This window comes from Mus musculus, chromosome 4 (assembly GCF_000001635.26).
Source record: "Mus musculus strain C57BL/6J chromosome 4, GRCm38.p6 C57BL/6J".
In the NCBI taxonomy this organism is placed as follows: Eukaryota; Metazoa; Chordata; class Mammalia; order Rodentia; family Muridae; genus Mus; species Mus musculus.
The window spans coordinates 107,072,235-107,088,301 of record NC_000070.6 but is presented as its reverse complement, the minus strand read 5'-3'; the positions used below and the strand labels follow the sequence as shown (position 1 = coordinate 107,088,301).

General features: G+C 50.6%; 1 protein-coding gene across 32 annotated transcripts in view; it reads right to left on the bottom strand.

Annotated features, from left to right (window-relative positions):
* Positions 1 to 294: 294 nt before the first annotated feature.
* Positions 295 to 16,067, bottom strand: part of Cyb5rl (cytochrome b5 reductase-like) — a 21,178-nt gene continuing 5,405 nt past the window's right edge. For 6 of the 32 annotated variants that reach the window (XM_006502959.4, XM_030253430.1, XM_006502951.4 and 3 more), the window contains 6 exons: positions 14,342 to 14,429; positions 10,522 to 10,626; positions 10,154 to 10,279; positions 7,208 to 7,411; positions 4,887 to 5,041; positions 2,474 to 4,175 (listed from right to left, as the gene is read on the bottom strand). In XM_006502959.4, the coding sequence (XP_006503022.1) occupies positions 4,058 to 4,175; positions 4,887 to 5,041; positions 7,208 to 7,411; positions 10,154 to 10,279; positions 10,522 to 10,626; positions 14,342 to 14,429 (796 nt within the window). In that variant the 3' untranslated portion in view covers positions 2,474 to 4,057. Of the gene's footprint in view, positions 4,176 to 4,886; positions 5,042 to 5,991; positions 7,083 to 7,207; positions 7,412 to 10,153; positions 10,309 to 10,521; positions 10,627 to 12,154; positions 12,967 to 14,341; positions 14,430 to 14,612; positions 14,782 to 16,067 lie in introns of those variants that run through there. The other 26 variants (NM_001377083.1, NM_001346552.2, NM_175471.4 and 23 more) reach the window with 20 other exon arrangements.

Here is a 16,067-nt window from a genome sequence, read left to right as displayed (position 1 = left end):
CACTTCAGTGAATTCCTGAAGAGCTTGGAGGCATAAAGGGGCGATTGTATCAGGAGGCGGGAGAGCCCATGAACACTTGAAGCCCATCGTGTCTGCGTATATGGACCAGCTACCTAGGGTCATTTTGTCTTGCTCTGTTTTTGAGACAGCCTCCCAAGTACCCCAAGCTACCCTCAAACTTGCTGTGAGCCAGGCATAATTGTGATCTGCTACTCCTCCCGTCTCCACCTTCCAAGTGCTGGGGTTAGCTGTGTGTACCTGGCTGGGTACAGTAGATACTGTTTTGCAATCTAATAACTGTAGAACTGTTCTGTTTTATTTTATTTTTATTTTTAAAAATAGGGTTTCTCTGTATAGCCCTGGCTGTCCTGGAATTCGCTGTAGACCTGCAGGTCAGGCTGGCCTCAAACTCAGAAATCTGCCTGCCTCTGCCTCCTAAGTGCTGGGATTAAAGGCGTGTGCCACCACTGCCCAGCCCTAGAACTGTTCTTAAACACAGGTTGGGGAAAAGAAAATAACAAAGCAGCTACCAGGGAACCAACACCTGGATTTCATCTCTCCATCAGGTTCTGTGCTTGCAGCTGAGCTATCTCAATAGAAAACATTATTTCAGAGTTTTATAATTCCCAAGTACAAGTATTGTCCCAACCCCAAATCTTCTTGCTTTTATCAGTCTGTGTGTGTACACACTGAGGACAATCTGTAGGAGTTGACTCTCTCTCTTCACCCTGTGGGTTCCAGGGTTCAAACTCAGGTTGTCTGGCTTGCCGGCAAGCACTGTTAGCTGCAAAGGGATCTTGCTAGCCCTGGACTTGTCCTTTTACTATGTGCAGCTTATTCCATTATGACTTTTAAAACGTTTACTCTATGCTGGTACATGGAGACCCGATCCACTCGTTTTAACTGCAGACTGATATCCCACTGGGATCGCCACTGGAACTAGGTGTGGTGGAGCACATGGTCTTTAACTTAGCATCCTCGAGGCTCTAGAATCAGTCCCCAGCACTGAAACAAAACAAAGAGAAGAACAAACAAAGGAGAACTGCATGGTTCCCACTCTGCTTTTTCTTAATTGTAGCCTTGGCCGTCTCACACCACACAGGTACAGAGTGTTTACCTGGACCTCCAGGTGTGCTCACGTGTCATGTAACCGTTACAACAACGCATGTTGGAACTTGTGCCCCCTTACATGATCTTGGTGGCTCAGAGGCTGTTTCGGTCTCTAATCTGGGGTAACTACAGTGGCATGACTTCCTGCTGTGGAAGAGTCCTGCCACCTGCAAAGCACTCGGAAGTTCTGCTATGCCTCAGGTTGTCTACCTCCAGGAGGTGCTGAGCACCCTGTGTGATGGGAACACGGTGGCTGGGTGAGGCCACGCAGGCTCGGGCTATGGTTCCAGACTGAACAGAGGGGCAGTACCTGAATAACTTGAGGTGCTAATTTGTCTCGCTCACAGAGAAGTGAGCTCTTTGTTGGTCTTCTGAGGCCTTCCGGTCATGCTCAGGTCCTGACTGTCCCCCTGCCATTGCACTATCACATAATGGCAGTGCTCAGGGGAAACTCCATCCCAACAGCCTACAGAGAGCCAGGTATTATCATGAGGAACTGACCAGCTGACAGGGCCCACCCACCAAGTGGGACGACCTCATGAATCCCAATTAGTCCTATTTTACACTCACCTATACCTTGCCAGGCACAGCAACCACTATTTTGTGAGCTCTTGAGTTCCCAGGTGACAGGAGATTGGCATCCTGGCATTTCAGACACATTTGTGCCCTTGCCAATATTCAGGATAACCAATCCCACTAGTAGCCAGGCTGCTCAGCTTCTACACTGAGGGAGGTGAAGAGGAAGGCAACCCACCCAGGACAGGGGATGTCAGTTGCCTCTGAGTGGCCTAATCTGTCTAGGCATCAAATACCTAAAATGGTACAGAGAGAGGCCTAGGGGAATTGCCCTAGGCTTCTCCCCTTAAGCGGGTCCTCCCTGACCCTGTAAGGAATGAGTATAAGCATTGCTTTTGAAGCTTCTATGGTCGGGGTTGGGGAGTGTCCCTGTCTTTCCTACAGGCTCAAGCCCTGCTCACCACTCTCTTGCACTGTGAACACCATTTCTCTAATATTCACCCCTTTCAGAGGTATGCTAGCTAATCCTTGCCTTGGCTGGAGCTCTCCAGTGGAAAGGCTGTGCCTAGCACGTTGCTGCTATTTCCTTGGACAGTTGAGCTTCAAGTCCCCCAGGGGCATCCATGAAGACTGCCACTAAGACCCACCAAGGCACACTGGTGAAGTTCTCAGAGGCCGGGATAGATGACATGTGTCTTGCCCCAAGTCACAGGCTGGGCAAGGAGAGCCCATGCACCCTGTTTGGGAGCTCTGGCTCTCAGTTTTGTCACACTGTTCTGAGCCTGAGACTCTAAAGAACAACGACCCCGAGGCTGAGGACCTGGGCCAGACAAAACAAAGTGTCCTGACCAATGTTCATGCAGCTTTAATTTGCCCACTTGGTTCTGAGAAGTCACACCTAATGAATGCCCTGTAGAACCCCGACAGAGGTCCCAAGCCCCTGGGGTGCAACATGCAGGCTTCCCATCACCCAGCTGTTCCCCATGGCTATGCAGTGAACAGGGGTTTCTTTGTTGTGATTTTTCAGGGTGGGGTAGAAAAGGCAATTTTGACAAAAATTCCTCTATGCCCCATGAAGATGAGGTTAAAAACAGACCTCTGTGATTGAAGGGGACCTGGGGATCCCTCCAGCCACCTTTACTGCTGCCATCCAGGCAAGGTTCCCCAGTGGCCTGTGGAGCACAGTTTGAAAAGCATGGTGTACAACCACAGGTGTGTGTGTGTGTGTGTGTGTGTGGGGGGGGTGATGGGGAGCTTGTAGGGAGGGCTGTCTCAGACTCACCTTGGGTGAGTCACTCATGGGCCTTGGTTCACCCATTTGTACACTGAGTCTGCTGGACAGGGTTCTCTGGCATCTGAGCTCTGCTATGGGGGTTGGGGGAGGTGAGGAGAGTGCAACTCCATAGTTATAAATGCCTAATCCTAAAGGCTCCTGGCTCCCAGCTTCTAACATTCCACTGCTGAGCATCAGAAGTCTGGGACTGCCTGTATCTGGCCTGTGCTGGCGCAGCACACTGGGGCCCAGGCTGTGGAAAGCAGAATTCATTAAGTCAACATGATGCCCAGGGGCAGTGAGCTCCCTGGAGAGGGCATGCCCCGTTCAGGATAGAGGAGGTGGAGGTGGGGGCTGGGTGGACCTGGATCAGCAGCCACTCAGTGGGCAGAGCTGGGAGAGGGACCCAGGTCTCCTGACTCCTGCTCTATCTTTAGATCTCCATAGCAACCGTCGCCAGGGCACCGAGAGCTGAAGGCACGGGCTATGTGGCTGCCTGCAGGAGGGAGGGGCATTTGCCTCTGTTCCTCTTCTTTTGTGGGAAAAGGACTCTGAGCTGGCCTCCTGAGCCAGGAAAGAAACTGAGCGTGAGGCTGATCATGGCAGGAAAGACTTGTCATGGATACAGAGATGATTCAGGGCAGTGCCTTGATCTGAGAACATGGTCAGGTCTTAGACTCCAGGCCTTCAGCAAGTCAGGTCCACCCCACAGGAGGCACAGAAGTTAAGGTCCTCCCAGAGCTCTGAGCTTCCCCAAGTCATTTTCCCAGCACTGATGGGCTCTGGGAGGACAAGAGACTCCTCACCCCTTGTCCTACCCAACCCCCACCAGCCTGAGCTCAGTAGGACTCCACTTGCTTGGCTCCCTTGGAGCAGTCTTCCCTGACTCCCTGACAACTGCTGGCCTCCCTCCATACAGCAGGACGCAGCAGACAGGAAGGGAAGTTCCATGGTGATGACATTTGCCCAAGGTCTCTGGGTAAGTCAGCAGCAGGGCCAGGCCTGGACTCCATGTCTTCTGACTCTGATCTGGGCTCCTCTCTGTACCCCTGATTAAGGCCCAAGGCCAGGGCTAGAAGAGGAAGTAGGAGTCCTCAGTCAGGCCAGCAGACAGCAAACACCTAGCCATGTCCTCATTAAATGCAGGTGAGCCACAGACTAAGGTAAACGGCTTTCTCCGGCAGCAGGCCACCAGTTCAGCAACCAGCTCCTGGCCCAGGCGGCCAAAATGGGTCTTGTCACGGTAGCTCCAGGGAAGCTGTTCTGGGGAGACCTCCTGGGAAGACAGGAGAGAGCAGCGATGACTCCTGGGGGTTCCAGACGTTCACCTAGCCAGCTCTTTTCTGCCACTGCAGTACATGGGAGAAACCCTTCACCAAAAGCTGCTCCTACCTCCACGGCCACCATCATGCTGAGTTCTGAGTCTCTGAGCTAAGAGATGAAGGCCTAGCCTATGGAGAGCCATGGTCCTGCTGGCCAGAGGAAGAACACAGCCCTGGGAAGGCCAAGGAGCTCCTAGTGCCCCAGGTGCTTTCAGGCCTTGTAGCCTCACTTCAAGGCATCTGGATGACTTCCAGGTCCCCTAGGGCTGTTAAGGAGCACTCTCTGGTGACCTGGCTCTTCCTACCCTCCCCCAAACACTCTCCCATTCTCGTGGAACCTCAAGGGTAGAGCCAGGAGACCTCACTGGCCCATCTCTCCTTCCCACTTCCTAGTTCTCCCCACGCCCTTGGTTCCACTGGCCCTACGGAATTGTGCACCCCAAGATGCACCGAGTCTGGGGACTCCTCAGTGAGGCAGAGCCCTTAAACAATGGCAGGTAGGTAGGTGCTGTGACAGCAGGAGCAATAGCAGCACCCAGGGATGGACTTCCCATCGGCAGATCCAGGAAGGGTGGGTAGACACTGGGAAAGGGAGGGAACAAGCACACATGGCAGGGGACAGCAGGAACAAAGGCTAGCACAAGAAAAGCACAGCACAGTTGTACCTGCAAGCTTGCCAGTGACACCAGGACCCAGCATTGAGGAGGGAAGGCCAGGAGATGGAGCTGTCAAGGTCATGAGGCCACTGGGCTTGGGAAGTCCTGAGAACAGTAGGTGCCAGCAAAGGGCTAGGAGCAAGGCAGCGCAGGAGGACGGACAGCTGAGGAAGTAGAGGGAGTGCTGCCAGGCTCAGGCAAGGGAAAGGGGCAAGCTGTGCTGAGCGCATGTGGAGGAGTAGAGCTACCATAGTCACCCTTACTCCTGCTGTTGAGCCAGCCGGCCCATTCCCCTGCCCAACCTTCAGCATCATCAAAGCCTGGCAGGGCCGGAAGTGAACTTTCAAATAACTTTCCAGCCCCAGTCCAGGCTCAAGTGCCACCTCTTTCTTGCAGCATTCCTGAGCCCACTTGCCCTACATGCTGGCCAGCATGCATGTGTACTATCCCAATGGACTAAGACAATGGTCTCTGTGCAGGACCAGCTGAGCTGGTACCCAGCTCTATTGCTGTTACCTTGTTACCTCAGGTTCCCCATCTGCGAAAGACAGGACAGCAGTACAAACCTCATGAGACTGTAGTGGGGACTGAAGTGCTCTGAACTCAATCTCTCTCCTTCTCCCCTTCCCTCCCCGTCCCCCCTTTCTCTCTCTCTCTCTCTCTCTCTCTCTCACTCTCTCTCTCTCTCTCTCTCTCTCTCTCTCTCTCTCTCTCTCTCTCTCACACACACACACACACACACACACACACACACACGACAGGGTCTCACTTTTGTATAGCTTTGGCTAGCCTAGAACTTAGAACTTACTATGTAGACCAGGCTGACCTCAAACTCATAGAGATCTGACTGCTCTGGTCTCTCAAGTGCTGGGATTAAAGGTGTGTACCATCATGCCAACCCATTTTCTTAATTGGCAACTGATGTGGAAGGGTCTGGCTCACTGTGGTGGTGCCATCCCTGAGCAGAGAGCCCTGGACTATACAAGGAAGTAAACCAAACAAGCTGGGAGAAGCATTCCTTCATGGGCTCTGCTTTGCTTCCTGTTTTCAGGTTTCAGCTTCTGCCATGACTTCCATTCCAGATGGACTAGACGAAGGCTTGACGCAATCCTGCTCTTTCTCAAGCTGCTTCTGGTCATGGGCTTTATTATCAATAGAAGGCAACTAAGACACAGCAGAACCAGCTGTCCCTGTAGACAGGTGCGTGCCCCTAGGGCAAGGGAGTGTCTCACCTTCATTTGTGGTCCTGGCATCTCTCATGTGGTTGAGGACCGAGGGAAAGAGGGCCAGGCAGCAGCCAGGGCAAGGAGTTTGCTGGGTGCCTGTGCCCTGTTTCCCTTCCTGGACCAGGCTTTTGTAGGGCATGTGGCCTTCCCTCTTCCCCTCTGCTTCACACCAGCCTTCTGTTTTATGCCCTGCCTTAGGCACTTTCTGCTGTTGTTAATGTTCACCAAACATACCCTCCCATGTGCATTTCAAAGAGCTTTCCATCAGTGGACAGATCTGTAGACTCTGAATCTACAAAGCTCTAGAGGGGACAGCAATCCAGTTTCCTAGCCCCAGCCATTTGGTTGAGGATCATATAAGCTGTCAGAGAGTTTTCAGAATTTTCTCATAAAGGAAATTGAGGAGGGGGTATCTGCAGTATATAAAGTTGACCCTCAAGCAAAAGGAAATAGGGCAGCAGGGAACCCCAACCGAAGAAGTACAGGAAGCAGTGAGATTAGACCCCCTAGAAAGCAGACAATGGTAATGGAAGGCCTGGTCTGAGATATGCCATGCTATGGTGAGAGTTGGGGCGATGGGGACACAGAGAGCAGGACATGGGGTGGCTTAGAGCTAGAGAACTTACAGCTCGTTGAGTCTGACAGTAGCTGTTCTGCAGCTGTGTGGAGGAACAGGTGGAGGTGGCAGGGACCTCACTAAGGCACTGCCCAGCCAGTCTCCATGAAGCCCTTGCTCAGGCCCCAGCCTCATGCTGGGCCCTATGGCGTATGTGAGCCCACATTCTTAGCCGTGACGGTGTGAACAGGACTGCTGATGCTTTGACTCCACACAAGTGATCGCAGGGGATGGATGGGACACAGCTGAAGGCAGCAGCTACAAGCTCAGGAGTGTGAGGCATACAGGCCCAGTCCTGGCTCCCCCTTGGTCCAGCACCTCTGTAAGCCTGCTTCCTCCTCTGTATGATGGACTTGGGGAGGCCTACATTCCACACAGAGCAGCTGGGGTTACTAACATAGCACAGGGCACAGAGCCTACAGCCAGTTCTCAGGACAGCACAAAGGGAATGCAGTTCGTTAGGGGAGAGGTCCCCACCCTGGGCTCACCTGACTGAGGACAAAGAAGGTTTGCACGTTCCAGAACCTGGCCTGTTCCTGGAAGAAGGTCTTCAGGTAGATGCCCTCGAAGGTCTTGAAGCAGCCGACCAAGGTGACAAAGGTCTCATCATCTTCGTCGTCTGTGATGCTCTGCAGGATTGGCACCATGGGGGCCAGGCCTGTGCCAGCCGCTAGCATGAGGAGCTCGCCGTACTAGAGAGCAGGATGGACAGCACAGTGGATGGCGGGCTCTCACACTACCCCACATGGGTCTTCTCTGGGTCTTGCCAAAGCTGGGCAGCAATGCTTTTCTCAAGTGTCCCACCCGTCTCTGCCATGCCTCTTCCCTTGGTGCATGAAGCCACATGGATTGTGAACAGCCTGGAAAGCCTCCTAGAGAGCAAAACCCAACCTCAAAGGGGATTGGCTGCCTTTTAACATTACTCTACAAGGACTCTGCTGACAGCTGTCAAGGAACTCAACTACCTCCCAAAGCCACTTCCTCTCACACCAAAGCCTTGTCCCTTCCAACTCCATCCCAGCCTGCTCACCAGACTGCCTCCTCTGACCCTGGGGAGCTCTACAAACGTCTTAGGACCCCAGCCTTAGGACTCTGAGCCTCTCTGAAGTAAATGAAGTAATGAATACCTCTTTCTGCCTAGCATGGCACCGTAAGGGAAGTTTCTAATAATACCATCAACCCCTCCTCAGTAAGCCCATTTCCTATTTCCTCTAGGTTCCTTAAAAAACAGGGCAGGCCTTTTCAAACTAACTATCTCTATCTCTGTCTCTGTCTCTCTCATGTGTGTGTGTAACCCTGTCTGTCCTGGTGTGTGTGTGTGTGTGTGTGTGTGTGTGTGTGTGTGTGTGTGTGTGTGTCTGTAACCCTGTCTGCCTGTCTGTCCTGGAACTCAGTCTATAGAGCAGGCTGGCCTCAAACTCAGAGATCTACCTGCCTCTGCCTCTCAAGTTCTGGGATTAAAGTTGTGTGCCCCCACCACCCTGCTCTCAAAGTTAGTATCTTAAAGGTTAATGTCTGACCCACACTGAAAAATCTTCACCTTTTCATTCCTGAGGTTAGGCATCTGTATATAAGCATCAACCATGTGATCTGGGCAAACTATTTTCCTAATCTGAACCTCAATTTCTTCACTGGTGGAGAACAATGAGAGAATTTTCCTAAAATAGCTCCTAGCTCAGAATTGCCCTGAGGACCAGATGAGGTAACATAAAGGCCTGGTGTGGAGTTGAGGTTTAATCCAGTTCAGTTCTCCCCTGATTAAGCCTGAGATCCTGAGCTGGGTCACCTTGTTCTGCCACAGTGGTCCCTGTAACCTCCAGGCCTTTGCTCTGTCTCACCCCTCCTTTTCTCTCATTCTTGCTCAGGTTGTGTTCTAGGATGCCTTCCCTGAGTTGGGCTGGGTGGGGGGGCTCTTCCTTTCCTGTCCCCTTGTGCCAGTGCCTCCCTCATACACTGGCAAATACTACCAGTCTCCTCCCGGACAGACGCTAGTGTCTGCCTATGGCATGAAGGTAGAGACAGGCATTTGTATGTTTGATTTAACATCTGTGTGTAATCAGACAACTACAGAGTAGGACTGCAAAGAGGGTGGGATCCTCGGCCTTCTCCAGGAGCAAAGTAGGCCCTGGCAAAGCTTTGGTGGCCATCTGAATGTGGGAGGCATTACCCTGGCCCTTACTGCTGGATCTAGGTGAGAAACAAAAGGCTCTGATGTCCCAAGGATGCAGGTTACAGGCACTGGGAGGCTCCCTCATGGGACAAATGGTCAGAAGACCATCTGCTCCGAGCCAGGGAAAGAAACAACATCCACACTGTGTTCTTAAAGGCAGGAACACAGAATAGGGGGACACAGTGCAGAGCTGAGCATGGATAGTTCCAGAACACTGCTGGAGAAGGATAGCATATACACCTATATGTGTAAGATGGGGGTGAATCACTGGCAAGCTGCCAGGAGGGCTGAGTGAGTCCACACAGGGTACACTGCAGAGGGCTGGGTGAGCCCGCACAGGGTGCACTGCAGAGGGCTGGGTGAGCCCGCACAGGGTGCACTGCAGAGGGCTGGGTGAGCCCGCACAGGGTGCACTGCAGAGGGCTGGGCAGTATGTACAGAGGTATATCTCTACTGGGACGGAGCCCAGGGCTACTAGGAAAGTGTTCTATACTAAGCTACACCCCATCCTCACAGGGCTGGTATGATGTTCATATAAGCGTGTGTGTGTGTGTGTGTGTGTGTGTACATATGCCCATGTGTGGGAGAGGGTTTACAAGTGAGGCTGGTGTCCTGGGGTTCCAGGCGCATTTGGGTTTCTTCCTTTTGTCTGTCTCTGATGATTTTTTTTTTTGTTAGTGAACATGTTTTGCATTTATAATAAGGGGAAATACAATAAAAGCTATTTTTAAATTAAACAAAAAGAATGGCAAGGCAAGCACGATTCATTCTTTTCCGCTTGTTTTGGTTTTGGCTTTGTTTTCCTAATTATAAAGGTAATAGGTGTTTATTCCAGATAATTTGGAAAGCATAATGGAGAAAATGAAAATTGCCCATAATCCCTCCCAAACCTGCTAATATCTCACATATTTCATATTTTTCCTGTGCATTTCAAGTTAGTTTCCCTACTGGGTATATATTGCTTTGTACTTAGCACTTGTCGCTTGCTCTTATAGGATGAGCATAGAGCATCATTAAAAACATATCTTTAAAATCTAGGAGAATGTCCTATCAAGAACCTGTGACCCAGTGGGACTTAACTGGTCTCTCTGGTGGGCACTCAGCTGCCTCTAGTCTCTTGTTGTTATAAATAAAAATGACATAACACACACACAAGAAGCAGCACTTGGGTTTGGTTCTGTTTTGTTTTGGGTTCTTTCTCTGTAATAGACTTTCAGAAATGGAATTACTGGGTCAAAGGACTCTCAAGAGTCTCAATACATACGACGGGACTTCTTCCCAGGCGTGAGGCAGCTGATGAGAAACGACCAGCTCTTTCTGGGAAAGCATGCTGTGGGGACAAGGCAAGAGCCTTCCAGTCTAGCAGTGAGTGTGGGCTGCACGTAGCTTCCTGAGGAGAAGGTGCAATTGGAGCGGCATCTAAGAGACAGAGGGCATCAGGATCCTGAACTCTAAGTCCTCAAGCCTGAACTGAGGCACGGGCAGCCATCAGCAGTTTTGGAGTGTTTATTAGGGCCGGTCTATCTCCCGCCTTGTCTAAGCCTCACACACTCTGGGGGTTGGACTTAAGTGTTGGAAGAACAGCACAGTGACCTGGGGAAGGTCCCCAGGACTGAAGGTGCTGGCACTGACCTTCTTTGGTTCATATAAGAAGCTTCCGAAAGGCCCTCGCCAGAAGGCTGTGTCTCCTGTTCTCCATGACTCCACATACTGGGACATCAGCCCAGTCCGGTAGCACTTGAGGCAAACACAGGGACAGTCAGTGGACAGGCATGGACTGCTGCACAAACCTCCCCAACTCACGCTTGAAACTCCCTCTGCATGCTCAGTGCCTCCTGGGGGACTCTCACCTTGCTTCCTCTGCACCCCACATGCTGGAGCTATCGTCCACACTGGCATCTAGCCACACAAGGTAGATGGTAAGGCTGAGCTGAGACTCCAATGGACCTACCAACCTTCAGAGAGGTCACACAACGAAATGCCTGAGGGGGGCATTCAGGGAGTGTAGCCCAACAAAGAACTGGGCAGTGACTAAAGGCAACTAGCATGCAGTGTCAGAAAGACAGTGTTCTGTCTACCAAGGGATGCTCCTTCTAAGGGGGACGCTATTTCTCAGGAGCTAGTCTGTAGCTTGTGAGGCACATCTTGCCAGATCTCAGGAGTCTTCCAAGAGATAGAGGAGATCCACATTTTTATTGAGAACCTTCCCACTTCTGAAATGTCAGCAATAAACTTGTAATTCTGCAATTCTGAGCAGACTAAAGCCAAGTAGATTTGAACACTGGACTCAGTTTTCAGTGTCTGGCTCATTCTAAACCACCTCCTAGTGGGATGACTACTAAGTAGGTGAGCTGTCTACACTGCCTGCACTGTCTACACTATCTACACTGTACCTGCACTGTTTTGAGCACCATGCTGGGGTAGCAAGACACACAGATGGGCCTGAAACATCGTGAAGACATCCAGTGCCTAAGCCACAAACATTCGGCATTAAATATTCCAATCAATTAATTTATGCTGTCAGGCCTCCTCTGAAAGGGCCCAAAGTATAGGAGGGCTGTATATACACACCTCAGACATAAACACAGTAGAGACAGCGTTACACTCCATGAGGAGAAACTGTGAGCCCATGGAGTGAAATAAGGCTGTCTTCTTGGAGGTGGAAACTTATATTTGGACAAAACTGGATTCCCAGGGTGGGGAGACATGCAAAGACTCTTGGAATTCGAGTCAGCATGGGGAAGGGTTCAAGAGCCCAGGTCTTCCCTTGGGAAGAACAGATGGCCATGGGGTAGACTCAGGGGATGCTGAGACACAAATATGGAAGGGTGGCTGGGATGGTCCAAAGCTTGAAGGACAGACTAGATTTTGGTGTCAGACCTGCCTTTGAGTGTCCATGGCTACCTCCAACACTGTCTGCATGAGGTTCAGGAAGACCTGGCTCACCTGGGAGATGAGCGGGAGGGAGAGCTTTTACTGGAAACTGTGTGGGGGCACATTTTAAGCTCCAGCAATAGGAACTAGAGAAGTGGTACAGCTGTCAAGAGCACTGGTTCTTCCTCCAGAGGACCCGGGTTCAATTCTGAACACTTACATGGTGGCTCACCACTTGTCCATAAACACAAGACAAAACAAAACAATCAAAACCCTAGCTATGGCTGGGCAGTGGTGGCACATGTCTTTAATCCCAGTACTTGGGAGGCAGAGGCAGGTGGATTTCTGACTTTAAGGCTAGCCTGGTCTACACAGTGAGTTCCAGGACAGTCAGGGCTACACAGAGAAACCCTGTCTTGAAAAACAAAAACAAAAAACCCTAGCTATGGCCCTGGCGGCCCTGGTGAGCACCAAAGAAAAGATTCTTCTGCCACAGAGAGCCTGGTTTGGAGCAAATGCTTAAGAAAAACTAAGACAGCTTTTGTCCTACTACCCAAGAGGCCCCTAAGCTTCAGTTTCTTCATTGGTAAAGTGGGGATAATATGGTTTTCTTGAGGTCAGGAGTTGAAATGACAACAGTTACCAGCAGTGTAACCAGTGCCTAGCAGGTGCCTGAAAACAGAGCCCTCCTTAGTTTCCTCATGGGAAAGTCAACCCACAAATTCCCAGTGCCTTCCCAATTTGCAAAGACATTTCCAGCTCTTTCCAGCCAGTGGCTTAGGGATAATGAGATACTGCTCTGAAGGAGAAAATCAGCCTTGCAGCTGGGAGGGCTCCAGCTGCTCTGGAGAGCTGTCTCCAGGCTTATCCTCTCAGCAGAAGCGCCCTAGACAAGCAGCACAGGGAAGCAGGCCATTTGGAGAGGATTTGCGGAATCTCCCAGACAAACAGTAGCGTGCAGAAGGGAGCTCGTCCAGGCTTATGTGGGAAGGAATAAACATTCAGGCTTGCAAGCAGGCAAGAAAGCAGGAGCCCAAGTCGGCTCCAGGCCTCAGAATCAGGGGCTTGTGCACCCATATCACTCCTTCTCCCACCTTGGGTCCTCTGGGCCTCAGCCTGCTGACCAGTGAACGAGGTAATGACACAGCCTTGTAAGGAGGCTTGGATGTCAAAGCTGTTCTTGATGCTCCTTAGGACTGCATCCTAAGGAGGGAAATGTCACGTGCAGGCATGTCAGACCTGTGGCTCATGGCCACAAGCAGCTAAGGATAGCTATGAAAGTGGCCTGACACAAAATTGAAACTTATTTTAAAGCATTATCAGTACTTTTGTTTGGGGTTTTGTTTGCTAATTCAATTGTTCCAGAGCATGAACTTTGTAGATGACAGCGAGGTGTGATGGCAAAAGGCTGGACGTGCCTAGCAGAGCTACAGCAGGTTGGCACACACAGAGCGTCACTTGCTGGAAGTCAACTGTCAGCAGGTCCATAAACAACCTCTTTAGTTTCTTCACGCTGGGCCTCTGTGACTGTAACTTATTGCTCAGATCTTGGGTCTCCAAGGGCATTCCGTATCCAACCCATTTCACTCAGCCCTGTCAACTCTTCAGTGGCCCAGCTGCCCCACAGGCCTCCTCTTCTTCCTCCACCTGGGCTGAACGTAGTTCCCAGAAGGCCTGTTTCCTGTCCCCCTTTCCGAAGTCTGGCTAGCAGTGCTCAGTCTGGAATGCCATTCATTCCTTATCACCATCTCTTCACACTCCTCCTTCAAGGACAACCTCCCAGAGAGGATGTCAGGGTAGTTCTGTCTGTAGGGTCTTCATGCCCAGTTTCTCTGCATCCTGCCCCCTTCTGTGCCAGGACAAAAGCCTTTCCCATTTCATGCCTCTTCTGCTGTGCTGTCCCAGCGCTCAGAGCCTTCTCCACATACTTCTCTTGTTACTCAGTCCTCAAACACTCATCTACCAGGAAGCTGGGCCTGGGTTCCTTGTTTATAGCTCCCTTTGTTGGGCTGGGTCTCTACTCTCATGACTAACATCACTGTATTGATTTGATCATTTGTCCTGGGTCCTCCGGGTCAGGCTGGACCCTTGTGACAGCACACACAGGTACAAGGACTTCCTCCCCACTTCTCAGCTCAGTACTCTCCTTCTACCAGTACATAAAAGGTGATAGGTATGGGATTTCCTAAACTCTCCCACTAACATGCCCTCTGGGCATAGCATCCTCCTCCGAGAGCCCCTCATAAATGATTGCTCCTTCAAGCCAGCCCATTCTCATGCCAGCCAATAGATGGGAAGCCCTCTACCCCAAGCAAGCCAGAGAGGGAGATACGAGTTCATAGCACCTTACAGAATCTTCAATAAGAATTGACTCACCGGGCTGGAGAGATGGCTCAGAGGTTAAGAGCACTGACTGCTCTTCCAAAGGTCCTGAGTTCAATTCCCAGCAACCACATGGTGGCTCACAACCATCTGTAATGGGATCTGATGCCCTCTTGTGGTGTGTCTGAAGATGGCTATAATGTATTCATATACATAAAATAAATAAATCTTTTTTTTAAAAAAAGAATTGACTCACCTTGATTAAAACGTCAAAGTATCCTTCTGCAGTGACAGGGCTGATGGGAGTGTAGGCTCTCTGAATCTCTAAGCCATCTACTACACCTCTGGAAAGTACAAGTGCACAGGAAGTCAGGTAGTCAGCCATTTAACAATGATACCTCCCCTGCCAGGTTAATGGACTTGAAGGGCAGATCCCAGTCATTACCAGAATGACATTGTCCTCAGCAAGGGACAGGTAAGGAACAGCAGAGGAAGAACAGCGAGCTCACACTACCCATGCTAGCTACCTGTGAGACCTGTGCACATTACAATCTCTCAGCAGCACCTCATGTAACGTACAGGTAGCCATTTAGGTCCTAGTGGTGTGACTTCACAGGACGTCGACCGAATAGTACATCAGAGAGTACACCGATGCTGTGAGCAGTCTGTGGGTCATTACTGTGGTTTCCCTCTCCACTACAAACAACACAGAGAAAAGCGGCTGCTGACAGCTTATGGAACATTACAGGAGACAGCAAGCATGAGAACTGGGAGAGCTCTCCAAGGGCCTGAGCCCAAAGCCCTGCCAATGTACTGACTGTTTTTTACAATGTCACCAACACTGGGGTCAGGAGAGCAATCTTGAGTCCTGATGACAGCTATGAGGTATGAACACCTACTGTGTGCGTATCAGGCATATTACATACATAATTTCACTTGAAATAACAACCCAGGGCTACAGAAATAGCTCAGAGCTTAAGAGCACGCATAGCTCTTGCAGAGGATCTTGGTTTGGTTCTCAGCACCCATACTGAGTGGCTCACAACTGCCTGTAATTCTAGTTTCAGGGAATCTGACACCTTTTGACCTCCATGAACACTGCACACACAGTGCACATACATACCCTCAACACACATACATATACATAAAAATAAAAAGTAAAAAAAAACAACAACAAAAAACCATCTTGTTGTAAATGCAGACTGCAGTGTGTAGACAAGGAAAGCCCTTGCATAGCAAGCATCTGGCCCATGGCTCCAAATCCAAGTTTAGTTCTGCTCCCCAAAGTATCTCAGGCAGTTACTCATGGTGGTGCACCCCGTAGTCCCAGCACTTGGGAGGCTGAGGCAGAAAAACATGAGTTTGAAGCTGGCCTGAAGTACATAAAGACCGTGTAAAAACAAACAAACCACAATAAAAGACAAACTCAAAACCCGACACCCAAACAATAACAAAAATCCTGACAGCTTCGCAGGCACACTGAGAACTCCACTCTCTGGTTTTATTGTGAGTACAACAGTCTGCTCTACGAAGTGTGTCTACGAAGACTGAAAGGCCCTGTCCACATGCATCGCATGCAGAGGCCCTAGACAGAATGTAGGAAATGCTTATGAAGTACATGCAGAAAGCAAGAGTGGAACAAACATGACTCAGAAGCAGAGAGCGTGACACCACTTACTGAAGCAGGGAAAGCCTGCTGTGTCTCAGAGAGCGTGAGCATGCTCATCTGTGAACTCAGAAGTCTGCTGGAGTCAGGTACTGATGCAACGAGGAGCACCAGAATCTGTCTTACTGAGTGACACGGTCACGTGTATCAGGAATGTCACTGGGTGGTAGAGAGGATGGTGGGGAGTCAGCCTACAGGTGGGGCGTACTGGTAACTCCAATTTATGGGTGGAGAGCTGCAGAGCATTATAACCTGCATTGTGGCTGCTCCTGACAGCTGGAATGGCTAACTTCAAGGATTACCAGCCAGGTCACAG